General features: G+C 40.1%; 2 protein-coding genes across 3 annotated transcripts in view; one reads left to right on the forward strand and one right to left on the reverse strand.

The window, feature by feature from the left end:
• The window catches only part of LOC101849541 (ADAM 17-like protease), a 38,157-nt gene extending 16,220 nt beyond the window's left edge, over positions 1–21,937 (reverse strand). Inside the window, exons 1-13 of one of the 2 annotated variants that reach the window (XM_005099925.3) lie at positions 21,770–21,937; positions 14,892–15,018; positions 14,452–14,585; positions 13,775–13,863; positions 13,372–13,472; positions 12,414–12,490; positions 11,800–11,948; positions 10,527–10,625; positions 7,348–7,449; positions 5,825–5,957; positions 3,114–3,218; positions 2,444–2,449; positions 23–141 (exon numbers count right to left, since the gene is read on the reverse strand). In XM_005099925.3, the coding sequence (XP_005099982.1) occupies positions 23–141; positions 2,444–2,449; positions 3,114–3,218; positions 5,825–5,957; positions 7,348–7,449; positions 10,527–10,625; positions 11,800–11,948; positions 12,414–12,490; positions 13,372–13,472; positions 13,775–13,863; positions 14,452–14,585; positions 14,892–15,018; positions 21,770–21,833 (1,305 nt within the window). In that variant the 5' untranslated portion in view covers positions 21,834–21,937. The remainder of the gene's footprint in view (positions 1–22; positions 142–2,443; positions 2,450–3,113; positions 3,219–5,824; positions 5,958–7,347; positions 7,450–10,526; positions 10,626–11,799; positions 11,949–12,413; positions 12,491–13,371; positions 13,473–13,774; positions 13,864–14,451; positions 14,586–14,891; positions 15,019–21,769) is intronic. The other variant, XM_035970166.1, reaches the window with a different exon arrangement.
• Positions 21,938–23,088: 1,151 nt separating this feature from the next.
• LOC101860820 (phosphonoacetaldehyde hydrolase) overlaps positions 23,089–25,052 on the forward strand; it is a 24,375-nt gene continuing 22,411 nt past the window's right edge. The window contains exon 1 of the mRNA XM_005099883.3: positions 23,089–23,233. The gene's annotated coding sequence lies outside the window, so the exon portion shown is untranslated. The remainder of the gene's footprint in view (positions 23,234–25,052) is intronic.

The raw sequence follows: 25,052 nt of genomic DNA on the forward strand, positions 1-25,052 counted from the left end.
GGTCACCAAACATGAGACTCACAAAGTTGTTTGGGTGGTGTCCATCAACAGACATGGCCCACATGAGAAAGTTTCCTCCTTCCTGCGCTGACTTGGCACACTCGTGGGTGGCTGGGTCGTGAGTGCTGCCAAAATTGTGGCCTACACAAAAATGACATTGGTCATAAAATCTGCTCCATGATGCAGAAGGAAAAAAGACACAAAAAAACCCAAACTTTACAGCTAAAGTACTCAATTGAAGTTGTTAAAAAATAATAAATTGCAGAAAAACAGCTTCAATTTTAGCCAAATAATGAGATAAGAATTGTGATTTCAAATTAATTCAGCATAAAATTCAACACAAATCAAGACATTCTACAGCTGTCAGTTAACTGGAGCCAAATGTATGTCGATAACACTGAAGACGCACCAAGTGTTTCATATTTTAAAAAGCAAATATATAATTTCAACAATTCCTAAAAATGCTGTTTGCGTGATATGCTTTTATATATGTAATAATAATAAATAGCATTTATACCGCGCATTTCCATTTCCTAAAAGATGCTCAATGCGCATTACAATGAAAAAGACATCACATCTTAAAAATTAATCGACACAAATGTGTGCGTAAAACAAAGTATTATACAAATAATATAAATGCATAGGTGTAAAATTTTATACCAGAAAAACAGTCTCGCAGTGATGTTGAAAATGTGTTCACTAAAAATATACAATGCAATAAAAATTCACGAACAGTCAAAATAAAGTTGAAACGTGAGTAACTAGAAACATTCACTAAAACATTAATTCTATACATATAGAAAAACATTTCCGTTCTCTCTCTCTCTCTCTCTCTCTCTCTCTCTCTCTCTCTCTCTCTCTCTCTCTCTCTCTCTCTCTCTTTCTCCCTCTCCTTCTATCTCTCACTCTTTCTCTCTCCCTCTCTCGCTATCTCTCTTTTTTCTCTCTCTTTTCTCTCTCTATCTCTCTCGTTTTCTCTCTCTCATTCTCACTCGCTATTTCTTCAGTCTCACAGTCTGGCATACACATGCATATACATGTATATCACAGTACATCATTATGACAGGTATGCTTTTGTGAATAAAAAATGCTTCAGCTGATTTTTGAAAATGGAAATTGTTGGGGCAGATCTTATTTTATATGGGATTTCGTTCCATACCTGGGGACCAAAGAACAAAAAGGAACGCTCGCCGTATGTTTTGTAATTTTGTTTTGGAGTTTTAAGATTTAGATTGTCAGAGGCTGATCTAAGGGCTCTAGGTGGATTATATAATTCCAGGAATGATTTAAGATAAAAAGGTGCACTATCATTTATACATTTAAAACAGAGAACGGCAGTTTTGTATTTAATCCTTTCTTTTATTGGCAGCCAGTGTAGTTCTTTCAGAATTGGTGTTACGTGGGCTGATTTCTTTTGTTTCATTATCAATTTTGCTGCTTGATTTTGGAGCACTTGTAACTTTGATAGTTTTTCGGCAGTCACACCGGACAAAATAACATTACAGTAATCTAACTTTGATAAAATGAGTGTTGTTACAAGGGTCTTGGCTGCTGCTTTAGTTAAATAATTTCTTACACTGCCAATTTTTTAAAGCTGAAAGTAAATGCTTTTGCTGAGCTGGCTTATTTGGGAGGACATAGACATATCATAATCCAACTGAACCCCTAGATTTTTAAAACTTCTTTTTGAACGAATGGTATGGTTATTAATATCAATTTGTAGCTCTGGGAGATTTGTAATGGCTTTTGTATTTCCACTCAACATTATTTCCGTCTTGTCATCATTTAGTTTCAATTTATCGCTGGTCATTCATATTTTTAAATTTCTAGTACATTGTTCTGTAGAGTCGACTAAAAGTGGTATTTGATCGAAATCAATAGACTTATAAATTTGAGTGTCATCAGCATAAAGATGGTAATTCATACCATATTGTCTTAAAATATCAGCAATATGTTGTGTATACATTGTAAACAAGACAGGTCCAAGAACAGACCCCTGAGGAACACCACATCTAAGCAAAACATTATTAGAACACGTGTTTCCAACCACAACTGCTTGTGTTCGATCCTTAAAATATGACTCAAACCATCGCAGGACAGTACTTACCCTTTATGCCAAAAGTAGTATTTAATCTCTCGAGTAAAATATGATCAATGGTATCGAATGCAGCCGAAAGGTCCAAAAGAGTAAGAAGACATACCCTTTTTTCATCAATATATTTTAAAATATCAGTACAGACCCAAAGTACTTACCATGTATAAATATATTGTATATGCATGTGGTCACAACAGAGACAACCAAAATTAACGAATAAAATATTTTAAGGCAAACTAAAATAAAAAGTGTTACCTCACTGATCACCCAGAAAAAAAAATATAAAAAGCCAATTTTCCAACATATGAAGCAGAAAAAAATTAGAGCATAACAGAACTGTTTACATACCAAGCTCTGAAACAGTATCCAAACATTGCAGTTTAAATTATTGTTTACACATAATATGGTAGATCTACACAGATTTATGCATGACATTATATCTCCAAAATGACCCGAAAATATGGGGGCATGCATCAATTTCCAATGCATACTTCACAATTAATTCCTATCTATTAGAATACGAGTAAAAAAACTTGCCAGACATTTTTAAAAGTGTAAATTTCAGGAAAACTAATTTTCCTTATGTTTAATTGACCAGTAAGCAACAAGCTTAACAAATACTTGGAGGAAGCTGCCCTTATAAAAACACAATAAACTACCTTTATTTAGAATCTTAAAACCTTCAAAAAGCATCCAAAAATTCTTGGCTCTAATTCTTCAAGAAGTAAGTCTCCAGAACATTCATACTTCACACTATAAGTTTGAAGCAACCTCTTTAAAACAGCTTTCATACATGCCAGTCTAACTTTTAAAAACTTTTACTACTATATAATAAAATTATATCTTACCAACTGAATAATGATCTCAAAACAAGGTGGGATGGGGAGGTGGGATGTGTTAATCCATGCAATACTAAGGTGATTTTAATCCATTAGGAGATCAATATAGAAAACCCCTGCGAGTCTCTGTAGTTTCCAGATATGAAACAATCCGCCCCATACATCAAGCACGCACTTACCATGAGTGAAGATGAGATTTACATGCAGCGACGACAACGAGTATCCCATGTGTGTGAAGGTTGACGTCCAACCTGTGTTGTAAGCCACCAGATTGCTTCCCCTGCCTGCATATCAAGCAACAAGAAACAAAAGTGGGATACTGAGACATAAGAATGAAAGATACAGGCACAAATGTTTTAAGAATAATATGAATTTTGATGAATTTTTAAAACTTTAGTCTTTGAAAGAAACTGAATGCACACAAAGCCCAGCCTTTCAAAACACAATGAAAAACAGATTCCACTTTGTGCGTTTGCACTATTTTTTAGAGAGAACAAATTCTAGATCTAGATCTAGTAGCAGTAGACTATCAGGTCTCCTCAAAGCTGTCCTCAGCTCACAAAATTCTATAAATAGTGTAGAATTCTGTTCATCAGCCTCAGTTCTCTTCAAGAGCAAAAGCAAAAGAAAAAAACTAATTTATTCATTTAACTTTTCCTGAAATAAAAACCCCTCAAGCAAACAGAGCAAAAGGTTTTGTTTTGGGTCTTTTTTTTATCAAGTATTATATATATATTCATCAATAGTGATATGAATGCTTCCATAGGCCTATATATAGTCGAACCTGCCTAAGCGGAAACCTGTGTAAAACGGAAACATGTCTTAACGGAATATCTCCGTTCCCCCCTTGATATACATGTATTCCTCTTTAATTACATGTACCTGTATAAAACGGAAACCTGTCCAACGCAGAAACGGAAAGAAAAATCCACTCCCTTCCGAGGGTTTCACCTGTCTAAGACGGAAAATGCTTTGCCCGCTCAGCCCAGATTTGAAACGGAACTCGCAAGTTTGGTTCCGCCGGCTCTGAACACCATGGCCATGCCGCTGGGCGAGGAAGGGGAATAGGGGTGCAATTTGGGGGTAGATGTTACCCATCATGTGAGCCCTGAGCGATACAGCAGATGGTCAGTGTAGTGTGGGTGTGAAATCTCACGACTGCCCGTGAGAGTGCTCGAGTAGCGAGCCACAACGGAAACTTTCCTAGGTAGCCAGAAGCCAGAGGTGTGAAATTAGATTGACCAATGCCTGCCGCCTTGATCGTACGACCAGCCGAGAAAAGAGTTCCTCGAATCGTTGTTACAACGATGGCAGTGAGGGGTGGCATTGGTGGGTGGGGCTAAGGGTGGAAGCAAATGAGATGTTCAAACCTTTCTGTTTTTAATAGGTCAAACAGTGGTCCTATGAAAGGCAAGCACTGGTGGTAATTGGATACGTTAGACTGACGCATGTCATTATCAGACAGAATAGCAGCTGCGAGGTGTGAAGTCTTGACCACTGCTTGCCGATCGGACAAGCGATCCTTGATCCCTCCGCCGCTGGGCCTTTGACCCCCCCACCTCCACCTCCCCCCTACATTCCCCTGTCTAAGACGGAAAATGTTTAAGACGGAATTTTTTTCCCGCTCCCTTGCGATTCTGTCTTATACAGGTTCGACTGTATATATATATATATATATATATATAAATATATATATATATAATATATAGATCTATATATTATATACTGATAAAGATTGTTAGCATCCAAAGAGGAAAAGAAATAATTATGGCCTTGCGTTAATTTGCTCAAATTCGAAAATTAACTCTTTATCCCCGGCAAGAAGCTCCCAGTGGCTTGCGGTCGGAACCACTCTGCCAGTGAGCGCACTTTCCTGTTCCTTTACGACGACATTGACATCAAATTACTTTTCCGCAATTGCCGAAAACAGGTTTCTTATACCGGAAGTTCAATCATTAGATAAAGAACTATCAAAATAGGTTTGCTAGTTTAGATTTAATAACCCATTTAATGACGTTTTTGTCAATGTTTGATTTAGCGCCAAAAAAGGGCCCCCGCGTAGTGGGTTTACCCCCCTGGAAGATAAAGAGTTAAGCGAGTTCGGAAGTTTCAGGCGGCCAAAGTGACGAACTTTCACAAATATGATAGATGATCGTAAACGCCGACGCCAGACCACATTCGTCTCAGATGGCAGCACCTTGCCCGTTCCTATAGTGGTGAGCACACCAGAGCCGATCTGAGAAAATAAGGAACTAACTCCTGTGGGCCATTTTGAGTTTTCGTTCTTTTCTGAAATCTATGATCGTTAAAATTTCCCAACTACATTGTATCTTTTCTGGAAGCATAGATATTGCATTTTGAAGTAACAAAACCCGAAAAAGGACTGGAAAAATATTTTAAAGTGATTTTTTAAAACAACAAACAGCTCTTGAATTATTTTCGTATAGGCCTATAGTTGAGTATCACGGTATGCATAACTCAAAATCAACCAGAACTGATCGACCTCATCGACTATTTTTGCTGATATCTTGGTTCGATTTTTTGGTGAAAAGTTCCGGCCTTCATCAGACCCGCTCACATATGTAAACATGAACTATTTACTGTATTGTACTACTACAATGTCACAAACAAATAAGTGGCGTCGGTAGCCTAGTGGTTAGGCTACCGGACTCGTAATCGTGAGATTGCGAGTTCGGGGGTTCGAGCCTCAGCTCGGTCCGACGTTGTGTCCTTGGGAAAGGCACTTTACACGAACTTCCCACTTGGCTCGGTCCTATCGGACACGGACGTTAAACTAGGAGGTCCCGCCCTTTAAATAACCTAACAGTGTTGATAGGGGTATGAAACCTATACCATTTTCACCATTTTTTTCACAAACAAACAGCCTTACGTCCGCAGATCCCTGTATTGCTGGACTGGCTCACCCACGCCAGGCCCATCACCCCACCAGAGAAGGCATAGGAGGTGAACAGATGAGTCAAACAGAAGTTGATCAACGAGATTTTAGACGCCATGCCTAACGCCTGGTTGAATAACACACAAAGCAACAAAACTGATGATAGTTATAGCAAAAGACGTTACATTTTATAAATTGCATCTTTTGACACACTTTCTACGAACTTCATAGCAGAATTCCTTCATACTGCGGAATCAGGACAAAAGTAAATTTTACTGAGTGATTAGACAAAGGCCCAAGACACTTCAACAATGATAAACGACTGTAAAAAGTAAAACGACAGCAAGCATAGCAACAGCGTTCTCAAAGAGAATGAAAATATCTGGCTATGAAAACAGAACTATTTGGGAGAAAAAAACCCACAACCTGCGTTAGTAAATTGTATATCAAAACCTTTCAGCTTAAGCAGCTTCCCGCTAAACGGTAACGTTACATCATTGTCTCAAAATTTTCGTCCAATTGTTAAACTTTAACAGAACGGGAGATTTCCTTGTCCTTCTCCTCAGCATTCTCCAGCTAGTCTCAATAGTAGGCCTAATCCAGTGCTTCAAACTACAGTGTAAGTCTGTAAACTTTTATTTTACAGGGTCCTTTGAGGGTGCTCTTAATTCTTTAAATTAATAAGTAGAGTGTTTTTAGACCTTTACTGATTTTCAGCTTTGGCCAGGCACAGACTGTCAAGGCAGGCCTGCTTCTCTTTGACTTGCTTCTTTAAAGGTTCAAATTATTTAATATACGTGGCATGCACATATCTTGTCATTCTTACTTTCTTGCAGAATAGACAAAGTGTTTCATCAGAGGCCGCAAAAGCTTGATAAAGAAGAAGTCGAAAAAGTACATTAACCACGCCTGCATGAGGAAGCCCAGCATTGAAAGAGGTGTTTTGGGTGAGGGTGGGGCACCTTTTTAAACTTATTCTGGGACAGAAGGGCAAAGCCCATCATCCACCTGAACAATATATAACAACAGTAATAATTTCTCCTGAGCAAGAAGAGAAAAACGAAACAAACAAAGAGCTACACGTCAATTCAAGAAGAAAAAAAGTTTTAAGCGTCTCAACTTTTTAAAAAAATTGGCACCGTGAATGAGGAGAAACAAAGGGGAATATAAAAATATACAATCTTTCACTGCAAGTATTGCAAAAATGTGCAAAATTATGAAGGTTTAACATCTCTTGCAAAACTGTAATTTTATTTAAAAGAGGCTGGATCTCCAAAATTAATCTTCGTCTCAACTACAATCTAGCCAAATCGGAAAAATTTGAGTAAAGTGCCTGGAACCTCGCCAAACCTTCACAATTACAAGTTCTGTAGCCTAACCATTAGATTTCTAAACCACAGTAAAAGTATAGTATACTGAACCCCCCCATAAATGTACTCCTTAATAAAAACAACATGTTATAATTTAACAGAAAGAGAGGCATAGTTTCAAGCATCTGTAATTTTAAGTCCACTCACCTTGAGTTTAGCTTGAGGTGTCCAAGCGATACCTTCATCATTGAAGTGTGCTTTCTCCATATGAAGCGGATCTGCGTCATTGTACGATGTGTAGATCTGTATCTGTTGAGACAATCAAAAGCTTGACACACGTAATAATAATATTTTATATTAAAACTTCCACCTTGCTTTACATCACTGTCAGAGTGCGGTAATAGTGGCACAACAATCAAAATTACCCTGACGATAACGATAACTGCAGGAGCAATATCACATCTTTAAGGCCCAAATAAAAGGATCAACCCATGTACAGTAAATATAGTTCTAGACGGCCACCCATTGTCGAGGAAGAACGTTATCATGTAAGACAGGTGGTCCTCTTGGACAGTGTCATAATAAAAGATATAGAAAAAAAAACATAATAAGAGGGAAGTCGGAAGTATGCAGTGGTTGTTTGTGCAGATGATTGTCTTTGACAGGTGGTGGTTAGAGCAGGTCATTTGTAGTTGACAGGTACAATTACATGTCAAATCAGTCCTACTCACTCTTAAAGTGGTACATTCCAAGTATTTTGATATACTACTCTTCACGTTTTTGTTTCAAATCCATGGAAGTAAGGTTCATAGCAATACGAAAGGTAGATCATTTATTCACCTCAAATGCAGATACAGTGATAATGTTTGTGACATAAGCAGCCTGTAACCATCAACAAGCCAGGGTGGAAAACATGTGCAGCTGACACCATAGTGTCTTCTTAATTTTTCTCTCTCATTTCTCTTTCACCTACAAACACATACACAAAAACACATGTTCGCTTGCATATTATGCGCAAGCATATTCAAATAGCATTTTTTTTCTCTCATTACCAACATCCGCCCGCCTAAATTATACAGATTATCTGTTCAATGTGAAGCCTAAAATTGTCATTTTTTTCTTTACCATCTACTTATCCTCTTCTCTACACTCAAATTGACAGCACACATAAATAATGAGTATAAACTACACCACCAAAACTACATAACAAAATTGAAAACTGATGTCAATACATCCATGGCTGAAGGTGATCAGAAAGCATTACAGTCAACATTGTCTAAGACGGCAACCCAGTGTCACAAGGAAAAAAGTAGTTTTAGAAGACAGGCGGACAACATAGACAATGTCATTTTGATATTTAAAAGACTCAAGGGGGGGGGGTGGAAAGTGGTCATTTGTACAGGTTATTGTCTTGGACAGGTGGTCGTGTTGTTGTATTTGTTGTTGTTGTTGTTGTTGTTGTTATTGCTGTTATTGTCGATCCAGCAACAGCTGGGCTCTCGCCCTTCAGTACCATGCCATGTAGTGATAAGGGAAGGTTTGCTGCAGTTGCTGTAATGTTCCATAGAGTGTGTTGTCAATGTTGTTAGGTCTCAGAGGGAGAAGGTTAGCTCGGATGTCAATTAGAGCTGTGTAGTGGAACAGGTGATGATCCAGTCTCATATGTATAGCCACACAAGGGACACATTGGTGGAAGTTCTGGATTTATTCTGTTCAAGTGGAAGTTGAGCAGTATTATGTTCAGTTCGTAGGCAGAAGATCGTGGTCTGTTTCTTTCTCTGAAAGTGGATGATATTGTCGTTCCGTTTTGTTGTGGTCTCATTATGTTTGAAGTTTGAAAACTGCTCTGCCTGTCTTTCCCAAGGCCTGTCTGTTCATCCAATCTTGCTTGTTGTTGCTTTTAATGATTTGTTTTGCAGTGTTGTATGACGTTGGAATGTTGGGTTGCTCCTGTCTAGATCCCCGTTTGGTAAGTGTGTCTGCTCTGTCTTTTCCAGGTATGTTTGAGTGTCCGGGGACTCACTGCATCACCAGGTTGACGCCACAGGATGTTATCAGGTGATGGGAGTCAAACAAGGAGATTAAAAGTAAGTTCTAAACTCCTTGGTGTCAAACAGTATATGTGTCAAATCTTGGTTTAGATGATGGTGATTTTCTATCACTTACAAGACTGAATATAGCGAGTCAGTGAAAATCCCAATACTCTGAGCTTTTTCAGGATGAGTGTCAAATACTGTGCGGAGATGATACAGTGCTGTTTTAATTGCCATTATTTCTGCCTCATAGTAGCTGCATTTCTCTCCACAGGCTGCAGAGATCTCATTGGGACTTCCATATGGGTACTGTATTAGTATTCCATATCCGGTGTCTTTGAATGCTGAGCCGCCTGTATAGATGTGTATCCAGCCATCTGAATAGTTTTTGATTGTTTAGTGTGATGGAAGCATCAGCCTCACTGGGTCTGAAGATTTTGTGCTATTGTCCCTGAGAGGTGTTGTAATGATAGGCTTTTTTTTTAAAGATGGGGAGGGATGCTTTGATTAACTCTTTTGGTTTCTTTTCTGGGGTTTTTGGTAGATGGTGACTCTCCCTTCTAGTACTGTGATGTGATGCATGACTGATTTTTGTTGAATTCGTTTCTTTGGTTTATATGTTTCTACTAATTTTCTGTTTGGGTGGTTGGGGCACATTCTTTTGGTTCTTTTATATATATATATATGTGTGTGTGTGTGTGTGTGTGTGTGTGTGTGGGTGTGGCTCCAAAACTGCTTTATCTCTGCGGATTCCCAGGGGTTCAACATTTGAAAGGATTTCACATTCAGCAGTAAATGTGGTTCTCATGCCACCATTTATGAAATGAAGGGCATTATTTTGGACCTTGTCAATGGTGTTGCAAGTAGTTGTACTGCACATGGTGAGTAGGCAATTTCTGTATTCCAGGGAAGATCGGACATAACCAAGGTATAGAGCTCCCAGAGTTCTGGTGGTCGTTAAAGCAGACTTGACTGCAGTTTTAAAAAATAACAGTCTTATCAAAGTACAGTCCAACCTGCTCTGACGGTCACCTATATGAGACAGTCACTGTTCAAAAAGCCACTTCCCATGTCCACTCTTTGTATTTTTTATATTCTAATGACCCTGGGCAATATAATATAGCCAGGTTTCTGCTGGACAACGTGCTGCTGTCTTAGACGGCTTCAACTGTAACTGACCAATGACGTTCATGGAACACACCTCGACCACCTATAATACACTTTTTTTTCGTAAGGGCATCATATAAATTATACTACAGACAGAAAAATCAGCTTCTAAAAGTGTATTTAATAAATAATGGGATTCAGGACTAAAAGAATTAAACAAGATGTATTTGCCAAGAAGTAACAGACCATCCCTAGTTGCAGACGCACACCAGAGACGATGTCTCCATTCTTTTTCACAAACTTTTGCCTTCTGTATATGGTGTCAGCAAACTGAATAAAATCTATCTGAAAAGAAAGAGAACAACTTCAGTGATTCATGAGGCATTACCATAATTTATCTTTATTTTCGGTCAAACAGATACATGTAGCATGGTAGCAACGTGTTTAGCTAAGGCACCAAACTGCTAGTAGAGCTGCACTTGGTATAGTCAAACAAATTAATCTCTTTTAAACACAAACAAATATTGCTTTGAAAGGGAAGAAACTAGTTTTAGTTTAGTTATAGTTGTAAAAGTTTTATAGCCCTTTGAAATCGAATAGAGGTCATACGTATTGCCGAAAAATACAGGTGTTACTAAAGGGTAACATTACAGAAAAGAAGAAGGCGAGATAAGGATTATAGATATTTGACAGGAAAGAAGGGGGTTTTTGCGAGAAAAGCCTTAAATAGCAAGCAAAGACTTACCCTCATCGTATTCATCAACAGGCTCAGCAAGTAGTTACATGCATATTATGGATTATTACCTTTACTTGAGTCTGATTTCAACAGACTGAACTGAAAACATATCATGTTTGTCTATCTATCTTTACCAACGTCAACCTTTACCAACGTCAGTATGACATATGATTTATTAATCTCACAAGTGTTGGGTGTTTATATTGATGTATGACAGGAGAGTGGATTCACATTGCTTGCTTCCACAAAAGCACTTATATAAAGACACTATTTAAAGCACCAAAGACACTAGATAACTACAATGAGCTGTCCCGCCAAGAACAAGTAATTATCTTCAGACAAAGAACACTACACACAAGACTCAGACAACACGTATACATATGTTTTAAACTTTAATCTATACTACAATCACCAAAATGCCAGTGTGGAAAAGTGGACCAAGCAGTGGAACACATCCTTCAGCAGTGCAAGACACACAGGGCCCGGAGACCAGAAACATGGCCAACCTCAATGACACTACAAGAGAAGCTGTACGGACTGATAAAAGAACTGAGCAGCATGGCCCAGTGTATGACAGGTAACGGGCTTCAAATGTGAAGCAATCTGTTTTCCCTTGAAAGTCGGCAGTACTATCAGACAAATATGGGAATGAATCCATTTCTCCATGCCACAATTAGTAAAGTCAAACACCTATCCAAAAACTATAATGTTGCACTCACTTATAAGAACAAACTTCACATAATGCATTTGCAAGCAAATTACTTCCTTATGTGTCGCACTTACTATTGTCGAGGCACAATTTATGTAGGATCCTTTACACCATCCTTTGAAAAAGTCATAGTCTCCAATAGCACAAATCAAGCAGGTTGTACGTGGTTTGGTTTTACTTTCATCTCTCTTCTCTCGTTCTTCACTCTTTATGTCATCAACACCTAAAAGAAAGCCAGACATTAAAATCAAAAATCATTTTAATTGCTGACAAAAATCAAAGCTTGCTTCAAAAATTTAATAATTAACAGCTGTTCTCAAGTGTGTACACACACCCACTAAATATAATACTGAGCCGCTAGCATTGAGCAATCGTAATCTAGGCTTAGGTCACAATGCTGATAAACATGGGTCAACAAGATCAGCTAATGTGACACAATCGCCTGCAAATATAAAATGAGTACGCCTACTGAGAATGCGATTTAATTCATCTTTCAAAGTGAGTTGTAAAATTACTTTACGAATATTATATGAGCAAGATTTTTTTCTCGAAGAAGACAAAAACAATGACATTTACTTTTACTTTTACTTTTCCGATCCAGCAGGCATCTGAGTTCTATCCCGTCAGCCTGACACAAAGCATACAAAAGCAGATACATGTATATCAAGATGGGTTGTTTTTTTTTTACCTTCGGCACAGATGTCATCATTTTCCTTTTCATTTTGTTTGCATTCTTCAACATCATCTTCATCATCACAAGCTCTGCTGTAGACAGAAATGAAAAAAAAAGATTTACGTTCAAAACAAAAGCAGAATGTTTTCACACAAAAAATTAAGGTGCTCTCTTGAATGTGACAAAACAGTTTCACTCCTCAAAAACATTTTTACAACTATTGGATAATTCTCTGTATCTGAATACAAGTGCAGGGACTGTCCCAATTGTAAGTTGAAAATTAACATAATTTCAAAAAGTAAAAAAGCCTTTGTGCAACCTGTAAACAAGATGCAAAAGTTATTATACACACGTCTCCTATCAACACTATTGGATTATTTAGAAGGCGGGACCTTCGAATATAACTATTGTCTCTGATAGGACCAAGCCAAATGGGTTGAGAGCCTAGAAAATTGCACAAAACGATGGGAGTTCAAGAATGCCCAGTCTGGGATTCAAACCAAGGCCACCCGCGTCGTAGCCCAGCATGATGCAAAACAAAGTTCATGGAGCGCCCTTTCTGAAATGGTCCTGTACTAATATAAAATATATTTGATTTCTAATTCTTATCTCTAGAACTCTTCCATGTGTATCGCCTCCTTTGTTGAATTTCAAGTCAGGTATAAGAAATAATGAAATGCCAAAATACCGCTTCAATAAAATAGAACTACTATCAATAAATACTCAAGTTTGTCTTATATTCTAATAATTCTAGTAATTTATTTTGACAATTCTACGACTGCTCATATCAACTTTTTATTTGTCACTTCACATTATCTGTTCTCATACGAAGACCTACTCCACACTGCTGCTTTTTGAAGTGAAAGAGAAAGCAACGAATCTTCTGGGAACATCTGAAACCTTTCATTTCTAAATCTTCTACTCTACTAGTAAGTAGCCTCTTTACACACTGTAGAAACGTGAAATCCTCTACCTGTATGGAGCTTGTGACAGTTTGACATCAAGATCGGAGACACGGTACACAACCATTGTATCCTCCAAGCTGCCATAGTCCTCGGCAAACCTCCATGCTGGCTAAATAATACAAGAAAGAAACATTTTGACAAAGAGCATGCCAGTTTTCAAGTTTATCCCGTCTTCCACACATCTGAGAACAGTGAATACTTGTAGAGAATTATATATCTGAGGAAAGGAGACAAAGTAAAACGGTGGAATGCCAAATACCAATACCTGCCTTGTTGTAGGGACATAACAAAATTTGTCCAATTGAACAAAATTAGTCCACAGAAAAACTAAAACATCTCCCCATACTGCATTGTCTTTGCCCCTAGCCCGTCAACAATAAATATTATCTTCAAAAATAATAAAATGTTCACCTCAACCGCATAGATATCTCCATCAACCAAGATCTTGATTGACCACAATGAGCCTTCCTTGTGAGCAATGACTTCACCATCTGGATTACCTATCGAATAAAGGGGGAAAACTTAGAGTAAGAAATCATGTCAGTGTCAATTTAGAGGGTGGGACAAATCAATCACATAAAGGAAGAAAATTTTCCAGCTGAAATAAATTTTTCAGGCTGAAGACGTTTTATCAGTTATACAAGGGCAGGTTCAAAATCCCTCTTTCGTTTATTAAAGAGACTATCAAGTGTGAGCCAAACAACTGGGAAATTTTGTTCAAGTACTACATACCTAATATGCCTAGATCAATTAAACAAAGGAATGTGTGTATGTCTGTGTGTGTGTGTGTGTGTGAGAGAGAGAGAGAGAGAGAGAGAGAGAGAGAGAGAGAGAGAGAGAGAGAGGGACCATATGTTTCTCATGGGTTTTGTTCACTTTGGTTTCTTCCTGTTAGTTTTATGGAGTAAAAGCACTAGGCCTACTTGCATTATCTATTTTTAAAAAAGAAAGAATGAAATAAGTGTCATATCAATGAACGATACAACTTACATGATAGAAGTGGTGACCCAAGAACATTCATCAAACTTAAACTGTTTCCATTTAATCAGAGACAGAAACTTCATCACAGCAGAATCTGGACAGCTTACCATCCAAGACTCCAGTGTAAGTGTTTGTATGATCGACGTGAAATATGGAAGAGCTGCCATCCTTATGAACAATAACTGCCTGAAAGTCATTGGCCAGTACATAGGCACCTGGTTTCAACACCAGTTGAAAGCTCCTGAAGAAACGAAAGTTATCTTTATAAACAATCCTGAAAGTAAACATTTGCATTAAGGAAGGTTTAGAAGAACAGCCTAATCTCTGCTAAGATTTAAATACCTAATTTCAAACAGTCATACATAAATTCAATTCAAGGCCTAAAATATTGCACTATAGCTGCCATAATTTAACATACTGTGTTTGGAAAAAAACCTTATTAGCATCATTAAAATATCAAAACTTCATCATACGTCTAATTATGGCCATATAAAGAGCCAAGTGCTCTATGAACAACAAGTTAATACAAAATAAATAATCATCTTACTTGTTGAAAGCACCAAAATGAACAAACTTGATGGCTTCAGTGTCATCGTCAGATCTTTTGTGCCTGACAGTCAGGTCCTCACTACTGAGAGTTTCAAAATATTTCACATGTGGGATACCGCTAGGAACTGAAAAAAGGAAAACAGATGGCATTTCAAAACAGATGTTTTTCACTCCCTGAAGTCACAGTTTATTTATAGGCCTACTAGATCTAGACTAGGTTCTGAAAAAGATTAAATCGGATATTCCACCTCTTCTGTACAATGACGATGAAAGGGGAATTGAACTGTTAATTACTTTCATTCCAGTGTTACTAGTTAACTAGATCTATCATTAGTCACCAGTTACAGAAACAACGACCAAGGAACAATTTTTCAGCGTGAGGATATGCTTTTATACCAAATGCAGTACTGGTTAGATGCGTGCGAGTGTGGTTGTGTGTGTGTGTGTGTGTGCGTGTGTGTGTGTGTGTGTGTGTGTGTGTGTGTGTGTGTGTGTGTGTGTGTGTTTGTGTTTGTGTTTGAGTTTCGGGAGGGGGGGATTGACCGTATTTGTGTAGGGGGGAATTTAAAGGGGTGGGGGGTGAGGGTTGAATCTTTGTCAAATCAAGCTCGAAAGGAAGTTCACAGTAGTAAAACAAATGGATTAGAGATCTAAATTCTGAAAGGAAAAAAAAGAAATTGTTTTCGTAAGGCTTTACGGCGCTCGTAACTGTATATTAGGTCATATGAGCGTCAAGGGGTGGATGTCGACGGAGAAGTCCAAACGGGGAATCAGGCTTAGGCCTACTCTGCTCACCTCTCTGGCCTCAACAGCACAAAGTCAGCTTTGACTATCAAGGCACCTCAGAAATAGCAGTTCACAAGAGAGTGACAAACATACTAAAGAAGTAAAAGCTTAGAGGAAAAATGACAATAGTAAGGGTGAGGAAAGAAAAGGAGGCTGTTCCCCCTACGTTGTTCCGGCACAGTACGCGACATGAGCATGACATTGAATTTTGATAAATCAACCCATTTACAATTCAACTGTGCATAAGAACATGTGAGTATCTCTCCCTCTTTTTGGGAATGGCCTATTAAAGACAATTCAGTCAGTAGCACTGCCCGGGGGGGGTAAAAAAAATAGAGACTGGACGTGTCAAGTGGTAGGCCTAGATCTAGATCTAGATGAGGGCAGACATCATTTTGATGCAAATCTGTCCGAGGTCGGTTTGATCGACAGTTACAAGGCAGTTTCGGGGGCAGGTATTGCAGTTTGCTCGGACAGAGAGCTGACGTTTCGCCCGGATGCGCGTATCTGGATCACCGGCTGATCGTGGAGAAACGCGTGGTGAAGAAAGCAAACTGCTTCAATTATTGTTCAAAGCATTTTCGTTGATCGCAGACAAGAATGGCCCCGGTGAACACGAAGTGTCAATGGGATGGAAGAACGTGTTGGGAGATCCTGTGGAACTCCTTAAGTGGTAGCTCTATTATTATTACTTCCTATGTTTTCCATGATCTGAAATTGCAAGTACTTAACAACAAACTCTTCATGCGTTTTCGAGATTGTTGTTTTGTTTGGTTTGGTTTTGGTTTGTTTTAGTATTTATTGAATGTGTAACTCTGTAATGATTGAGGGAGGACAAAAGCAGGGAGCCATGTGAATTCCCCCAAACGGCACTTGGTAATGAATCATTTGTAAGATTGAGAACCCTCTAGGAACGGCACCGGTATGTGTGTGAGTGTGTGTGTGCGCGCGCGCGTGTGTGTGTGTGTGTGTGTGTGTGTGTGTGTGTGTGTGTGTGTGTGTGTGTGTGTGTGTGTGTGATAGAGAGAGAGAGAGAGAGAGAGAGAGAGAGAGAGAGAGAGAGAGAGAGAAACAGAAAGACAGACAGACAGACAGACAGACAGACAGACAGACAGACAGACAGACAGACAGACAGACAGACAGACAGACAGACAGACAGACAGACAGACAGGGGGAGAAAGAGGGACAGAGAGAGAGTGGGGGGAGGGAGAGAGAGAGGGGGGGGGAGAAGGAGAAAGAGACAGGGAGAGAGACAGACAGACAGACAGATAGATACACAGAGTGAGGCAGATGGAGAGAGAGAGAGAGAGAGAGAGAGAGAGAGAGAGAGAGAGAGAGAGAGAGAGAGAGAGAGTGAGACAGAGACAGGCAGACAGATAGTCAGACAAATAAACAGAGCGAGAGAAAGGGGGGAGAAAGAGAGGCTGGGAGAGATAGAGACAGACAGACAGACAGACAGACAGACAAACAGACAGACAGGGAAAAAGAAGACAGAGGGACACTGGAGAACGAGTAGTTTACGTGAAAATCAAACCGATTACGCTATTAGAATGTATGTTCATTATTGCCTTTCTCAGCCTGCACCAGAGTATAGGCCACGGACAAACATCTTCCACCTTTCTCTATCCTGGGCTAGCCTCTTGATGTTTATTCCATGTCTTCCCACTTTTCTGTTCCTCGATTTCTGTGATTCTTCTCCAGGTTCCACGAAGTCTTCCCCTTGATCTCTTACCCTGTGGGTTCGAATCCAAAACTTTCTTTGTTATGCAGCTGCCTGACTTCCTGAGAGCATGTCCAATCCATCGCCACCGCCTTCTTCCTAGCTCATCTCTGACTGGGATCTGTCTTGTTTTCCTTAACACTTCCACATTGGTGACCCTGTCTGTACATCTGATCCTCAGTAACTTTCTTAGATATCTGTTAAAGAAAACCTGGATCCTCTTTATGCAAGTCTGTGATGCGTTCCATGTCTTACATCCATACAACAGGACCGACTTCACATTTGAATTGAAAATCCTCAGCTTTGTTCGAAGTGAGATATCTCTGGTCTTCCAAATCCTATCCAAAGATATGAAAGCAGCCTGTGCTTTTCCAATGCGGGACTTTATTTCAGCACCTGTCCCTCCCTCTCTGTCAATTATACTCCCAAGATAGCAGAAGGATTCAACGTTTTCTAATGCCTTTCCTTCTATTGTGACCTGCTCGTTTCGTTGTTCATTTGTCCTTAGGACCTTTGACTTTCCGGGGTGGATCCTCAATCCAACAGACTCCGATAGGCTGTTTAATACTGAAGTCTTTGCTTGCATCTGTTCCTGGGTGTGAAGCAGAAGCGCAAAGTCGTCTGCAAAATCCAGATCGTTCAACTGTGTCCATGGTGTCCACTGTATATCATTTCTGAGTCCTCTGGTGGTTTCCTTCATCAGCCAGCCAACTGCCAATATGAAGAGGAACGGTGATAATAAACATCCCTGTCTCACACCAGTCTTGAGGTTAAAGCTGTCAGTGAGCTGGCCATCATGTACAACCCTGCAACTTGACCCTTCGAACATGCTCTTGATGATGTTCACAAACTTCTGTGGGATTCCGGGGCGTCTCATTATCTGCCAAAGAGTTGCTCGGTCTATACTGTCAAAAGCTTTCTCATAGTCAAGGAAGTTGACGATCAGCTGGGAGTTCCATTCCAGGGACTGTTCCACAATAATCCCCTACGTGGCAATCTGGTCGGTGGTTGAGCGATTTTTCCGGAAACCAGCCTGTTCATCCCGAATCTTGGGTCCGTTGCGGTCTTGATTCTCTTCAGAATGATTCTGTTGAAGACCTTACCTGGTATTGAGAGAAGAGTGATCCCTTTGTAGTTGCTGCAGTTGCTGCAGTTGCTGCAGTTGCTGAGATCCCCCTTTTGGGGGAAGCTTCACGGGGTGTCCTTCTTTTGAATCCTTTGGGAACTTGCTCTCATTCCAGATCCTGGTAAACAGTGGGAGGCATCTGCTTTTAGGGCTTCAGCTGGAATCTGGTCAGGACCGGCCGCTTTACCTCTGTTCAGCTTCTTAATGGTATTCAGAATCTCTTGTTTTGAAGGAAAATCACAGCAGATTGGTAACTCATTTCTTGCTGGCAGGATGTTTGGTGGGTAACTCGGTGGTGGTCTGTTCAGGAGACTGTTGGAATGCTCTTACCCATCGTTTGGATTGAGCTTCCTTTCCAAAAATAGTTTTCACCTCTTGGTCATTTACTGGTACTTCAGGTTTCCCGTATTTTCCAGCAAGTGTCCTTGTGGTCTGGTAAAGGATTCGCATGTGCCCTCCTACCGCTGCTTCATCTGCCTTCTCTGCCAGCATGTTCATGAATTCCTCCTTGTCTTTTCTTTGTGATTTCTTGACATCTTTAGCTGTTGTCCTGTACTGCTCCAATGCATCTGCTCTTGATCCTCTTGTTCTACTTGTATTCGCTTGTGCCTTCAGCTGTCTTCTTATCCTAATTAAATCCAATGAGTGTTGGCTAATCCATTCCTTGTGATCCCATTTCTTCACACCGAGTACTTTTTTACAGGTTGAAGAAAGACTTCTTTGACCTTGGCCCAGTGTGTATCCACCTCCGTGTCCTCTCCGCCAAGATCAGCCAGAGGTTGAAATCTGTTCCTCAGCTGCAGCTGAAACTCTTCTTTCTTGTGTTCGTCCAAGAGACTTACTTGGAGCTTCGTTCTTTTGATTCCTGTGCTGGTTCCATGCTTTTTTAGTCGAAGCTTGAGTTTTGCCAACAGCAGATGATGATCTGACCCAACATCTGCCCCTCTCTGTACTTTGACATCTTCCAGTGAACGCCTGACCTACGAGAGATACAAAAATAATCTATCTGGTTCTCCGTCACTACATCTGGCGAAACCCATGTGGCCTTGTGAATCCTCTTGTGGGGAAAAACAGAGCCTCCAATGACAAAACTGTTGAAAGCACATATACAGTATTTGCGAATCGCTCACTGTTCTCATTCATTTGCCCCAAGCCATGTTGTCCCATAATTCTTTCATACCCCACGTTTTCCTGACCAATATCGACATTGGCATCTCCTATTATGATGCTGATTTCCTTCCTTGGTAGTTTGTTGACGACCCTCTGGAGCTGGCTGTAAAAGGCATCCTTGTCTTCATCCGAAGCATCATTTGTTGGGGCGTAGATTTGGACTATATTATTCATGTTGATGCTCTTGCTCCTTGTAGTGAATGAAGCCATGATGATCCTTTCCCCGTGTGGTTCCCATCCTCTAAGTGACCTCTGTGCATATTTACTCAAAATGATTCTCACTCCTTCCTCATGGTACTTGTCTTCCCTCCCAGAATACAATATACTGAGCTGCTTCTGTCCAGACTGTTTCCAGTGTGTTTCGCCGACTCCTTGTTTGTTCAGCTGGTATCTCTTCATCTCTTGTACTACTTGAGAACTCTTTCCTGCTTCATACAAGGTGCGACCATTCCACGACGCAATCCGGAGAGACTTGTTCGACAGAGAAGGTTACGGGTCAGAAGAGTCCTTTCGGCTTTGTCTCTGCCCTCCATTGTTCCAGCTGATGCAGAAGCTCCTCCGTCTCCCAAGATCGAAAAATAAAAAGCTGGGTTCGTCCATGTTTCTGTAATTTACTGTTTTTTACTGGGTTGGGTACTTGGCCCTCCGCAAACTGGCACTTTTCGGGCGACCAGGCCTTTGCACTTTTAGTCGACTCATACGACACGCAGTATCACGGCAGGTGTATTCTTTGCTCCCCCATATTAAAACTATGGGGCCCCCCATCCCCCCATCTGCAGGGGAGAGAATGTATGTTAACTTAAGCCAAAGTCTTACAGTTTATGGCCGAAGGAGGCAGGGGAGTAGCCTAAAATACATGTATGCCATAGAAATCACATGCTTCCTTCTTTGTTAAAGGCCTAGATTAGTAACCTAGTGAACTAACTACAAACGGCACATTTTCTCATGACATGACAGCATCCCTGAGCATCGCCGAAGCAGCGATTAGGCAAGTGTTTTCGTGCCCCGCGCCTGGCGATAAGCGAAACAAAGCATTGTTGTTATGGAGCGCCGCCACGAGTGACGTCTCTCTGTTACTGTAAACCCTCTCTGCTCGGACTTTGACTTCGAGTAATCTAGACCTAGAATCTAGATTCGAAGTCAAGTGAGAAAAGAAGTCATCATAAACATTCATAATCTTGTCTTAATGCATTTAGATCTGATATTATATACCACCTAATAGCAGAAGATTAAGAACACCTGCAGAATCTGGTCATGGAATGTCATCGTACAAGAGAGTGACAACATGGGCTTAAGCCTAAATGTCAAGAAAAACGAAACAATGTTGATAAGCAGAAAAACTCCAACCCCAACATGCAATATCAAAATCAATGATACCACCCTCAAGCAAGCACAACATTTTAAATATTTGGGGACCATTATATCATCAGATGGTAGACCTAGATCTAGATCTAGATGTCACACCGAAATTAAAAGCCGCATTTGCCAAGCAAAAGCAACCTTCCACAAGATGAAACAGATACTAACAAACATCAATCTGTCACTGGAAACGTGAAAAGGAGTACTGAAAAGTTACATTGAGCCAATCCTATCATACGGGTGGAAGCGTGGAGAACCAATAAACAGCTGGAAAGAACAATTATGGCGACAGAGCTGTGGTTCATAAGACTCATGCTACGTATCCCATAGAGAGATAGAAAAACAAATGAAGAAGTCTTGGTTGAAGCAAATTATAGAAGACAGCTTATGACGCATATAAGAAAGCGACAGGCAAATTTTTTCGGACGCACAATGCGGAAAGAAGCATTGGAGAATATTGTAACAACAGGCAAGTTTGATGGATGGGAAGAGAGGCAGAGGCAGACAGAGGGAAAAGATACTGGACAAGATGACAACATGGCTAGGAGCAGCAAGAACAACAGACACCATTGCTGTAACGCAAGACAGAGTGAAGTGGAGGTCCATGATCGCCCACGCCAGTCGGCAAGGCACCGGATGATGATGATTATATATCAAAGCATAACTGCATATATCTAGATCTAGATCTAGTAATTTCCATAATAAATTGGCTTACTTCCACATGTGGGAGTCAGTATTAACCAAAAGAGCACAATTATAAACGAGTGGGGCCTTCCCATTTCGTCTGCTACGCTAGCAAAAGTGACCACAGTGGCTGTCGTAGGCTAGGCCCGAGGCCGAAGTAGATTAGTAGGCCTAGGCTAGGCTAGGCTAAGAGGGCAAGTTCAAGTGATGAGCAATGAGCGCGATGACAATACGGTAACTGAATTGCCAGATTTACTTCCGGTGCTGAAAAACGTATTTTCTAACCCTTGTCAAAGTTTTTTTTCCACGTCAAGTTTGTATTTATCTTACCGAGTTCAGATTGATAATAAAATGTGGAAAAAGAATAGTGGGATTTTTTTGGTCGTCTGCTAAAAAAATGAACTTTCATTTAGTTAGAGCATACAGTTATCTCCTTTTTATGAGTTGTAGTCTTCCGGAGTCAGCTTGCCAATACCCTATTGGTCAGACTGCTGCGCGCACTCGTCTAGGCTATCTTATGTTCATAACGCGCACGCGAGCATAGCCTATAAGCTAGCTTATGTGCACACACATACACACACACACGCGTGCACACACACACACGCACGCACGCACACACACATGCAAACGCACACGCATACGCATACACACACGCACACAAGCGCATACAAACACAAACACGCACACACTCGTTCACAAACAGGGAGACCTAATATACACCCCTGCCCGCAAGCATTGTATACTGATTAATTATTGACTCTTGAGGATACAGAAAACACATAAATAATATGCAGCTTAATAAGGACAAGTTCAAATTTCTTTCTTAAACTGGTAATGTACATTATCGAAATTAATAAAAACAATTAACAAATAAATTAAAAGAAAGCTTACACGTACTGTGCTCTGAACTATTTTTGTGTTATCTCCCTCGACACATGAGCACGCTGACATAGCAAAGATAATATATGACTATTATTTAAGATTTTCACGAAATAAAATAACGCTACACCTAAATAACAATACAAGCCTGTCATAATGTTGTGTTGTGCCCCCCCCCCCACCCCCACCCCACCCCCCACCCCCACCCCCCACCCCCACACACACACATAAACTGTTCCTTCCCAAAGAACTTTGAACACTTGTAAAAACACATTCAACCTCTTAAAAATGCTACTTTTCAATAAATTGTTTTCATGTTTGTTTTAATTTATCACATTATAATAATATTTTATAATACATGTACATTAATTATAGACCTACGTTTCTTTTAAACTTTTTTTACTTGACGATGAACGGGTCGTACGGAGCAGCAGCCATAATTTATGCAGAGGTTAAAGGTGTGGCTCGTCACAAGTGCAGCGTTTATTTACATCAGTGTGCGTCGTATGTGATACAGCTGATCGTGTTGGATGAGGCACAGAAGGAAGGCTGCAACGCAATCGAACAGACGGAGACAGCAAACGTTGCCCGCCACAGCAATACGATTCTGTAACAGGTTTGTGATTTCTTTTTTGCCCGTAATTGTTGTTGTTTTTTAATAGGAGACAGAAACAATTTTCATAAAGTTTATATATATTATATTAGACTATAATATGTCGAAATGTTGTTCAACAGTGTTCTTTACTCATGCGTGCGCAGCGCACAAGGGAAGCACAATTGTGTGAGTCGTCCGTGAGTGATCGAGAATGACTTCATTGTCATTGTGTAGGTCACTTCACTTTTGCTCACTGACACATAGATCTATATCCAGATTCTAGATCTAGATCTAGATCTAGGCCTACACAAATGTACACTAAGACGGTCGATCAAGTACGGTTCAATATCTTTATCGGGAGAAGAAGGAGTAACTAATACCCTCTCGCCCCACTTCTTTGTTTGGCAAATTGCTTGAATGGTGAGGTGAATAATAGAATAAAAGATATAAGGGGGGGTGAAAGTGAAGGGTGAGTAATGAAAGGTTAAAAATATCTTGTTCCACAAGTCACAGTGAGCTGAACAATTCAAGTTACAATATTTTTGTTCCTAAACTAATATCGCTGACCATGAATTACGTCATGTCTCTCAAAAAAAGTCAGGGCCCCTAGACCCTAGACTCACTCTCTCATCACGATGCCTCAGCACCACATGCCATGAAATGTAGAAGTAACTAGAAGACACATCTTTCTGATTGGCTGCTAATTTTAGTAATGTGATGTCATCACTTTTTGGATACCCACAGACTATTTTAAGAAGGCCTTGGAGGTACCGCATGGAATGACGTGTTTTCTGTAAAATTTCAAATTATCTAGATCTAGATCTAGATCTAGTACTTTGGACATGATGGAAGATCGCTTAGATCTCATAGCTGACACTTTTCCGCTATATAGCAGAAACTCCGCTTCATCTAGCTTTTCCCACTACTTTCCTCCATCCTCCAATGGACCGCTCTCGGTCGCAAATTGCGAAACTTTTTTTTTTAACTCGCGGAGCACACCGAATCGGGAGAGAGACGAAAACGCTGCTTACCCAGGTCCACACGTAGCTTTCTACACTTATCCATTTTTCTGTGCCTGGCAATAGTTTCACATTGTTTATTATGGAGTGACAGTGTCGATTGAGCATCGGGACGATGGCACGCCAAGTTGTCCTTGAAAACAGCAGAAATTCGAGAGAGATTGATGCTGAATTGAATGCAAAAATAAAAGAAGCTGAAATGAAAAAGAAGCAGATGGTGTGTGACTTGAAAAGTTCATTAGAAAATTGAACAAGCCGCTTGCTGCACTTTGCGTTTGGTGCGATAAAGAAATCGCTCAGTACAGTGGCAAAGGTGTTGCCTCCTGGATCCAATACTGCTCTACATCGATGCATAAGTTTAAAGTGAAAGAAACCTTTGTATGAGAGACCAGCTGGCAACAAAGACTGGATTTTTAGTCACCAAACTGTGTCAAATCGTGCTTGTTAGTCTACTTAGTGTCTTGGGGGGGGGGGTTGATTGTTTGGGTTTTTTCAAATACATTTAAATTCAGTAGCCTATGGTTAACAAATATGACAGTTTTCCCTTCCAAAACCATAGGCTAGATGTTCCAATATATTGTCTCTGGATCTCACTGGTTTTACTCCGACCTTCGGAAAGAGCTTGTACGCCTTCGCGTGAATTTCCTCCTTTTTTGTATTTCCTGAGTGCCAGCTATGAGATCTAGATTGTTGATGCTCAGAACAGTAAGATTAAGAACACTGATGCTTGAAATTGAAGCATGGTTAATGCAAAGACAATAAACCACTCGACAATTGCCGTAAAGACGCTGGAGGATTAGATCTAGATCTACACCCCCCCC

Source organism: Aplysia californica, unplaced genomic scaffold, assembly GCF_000002075.1.
Source record: "Aplysia californica isolate F4 #8 unplaced genomic scaffold, AplCal3.0 scaffold00229, whole genome shotgun sequence".
NCBI lineage: Eukaryota > Metazoa > Mollusca > Gastropoda > Aplysiida > Aplysiidae > Aplysia > Aplysia californica.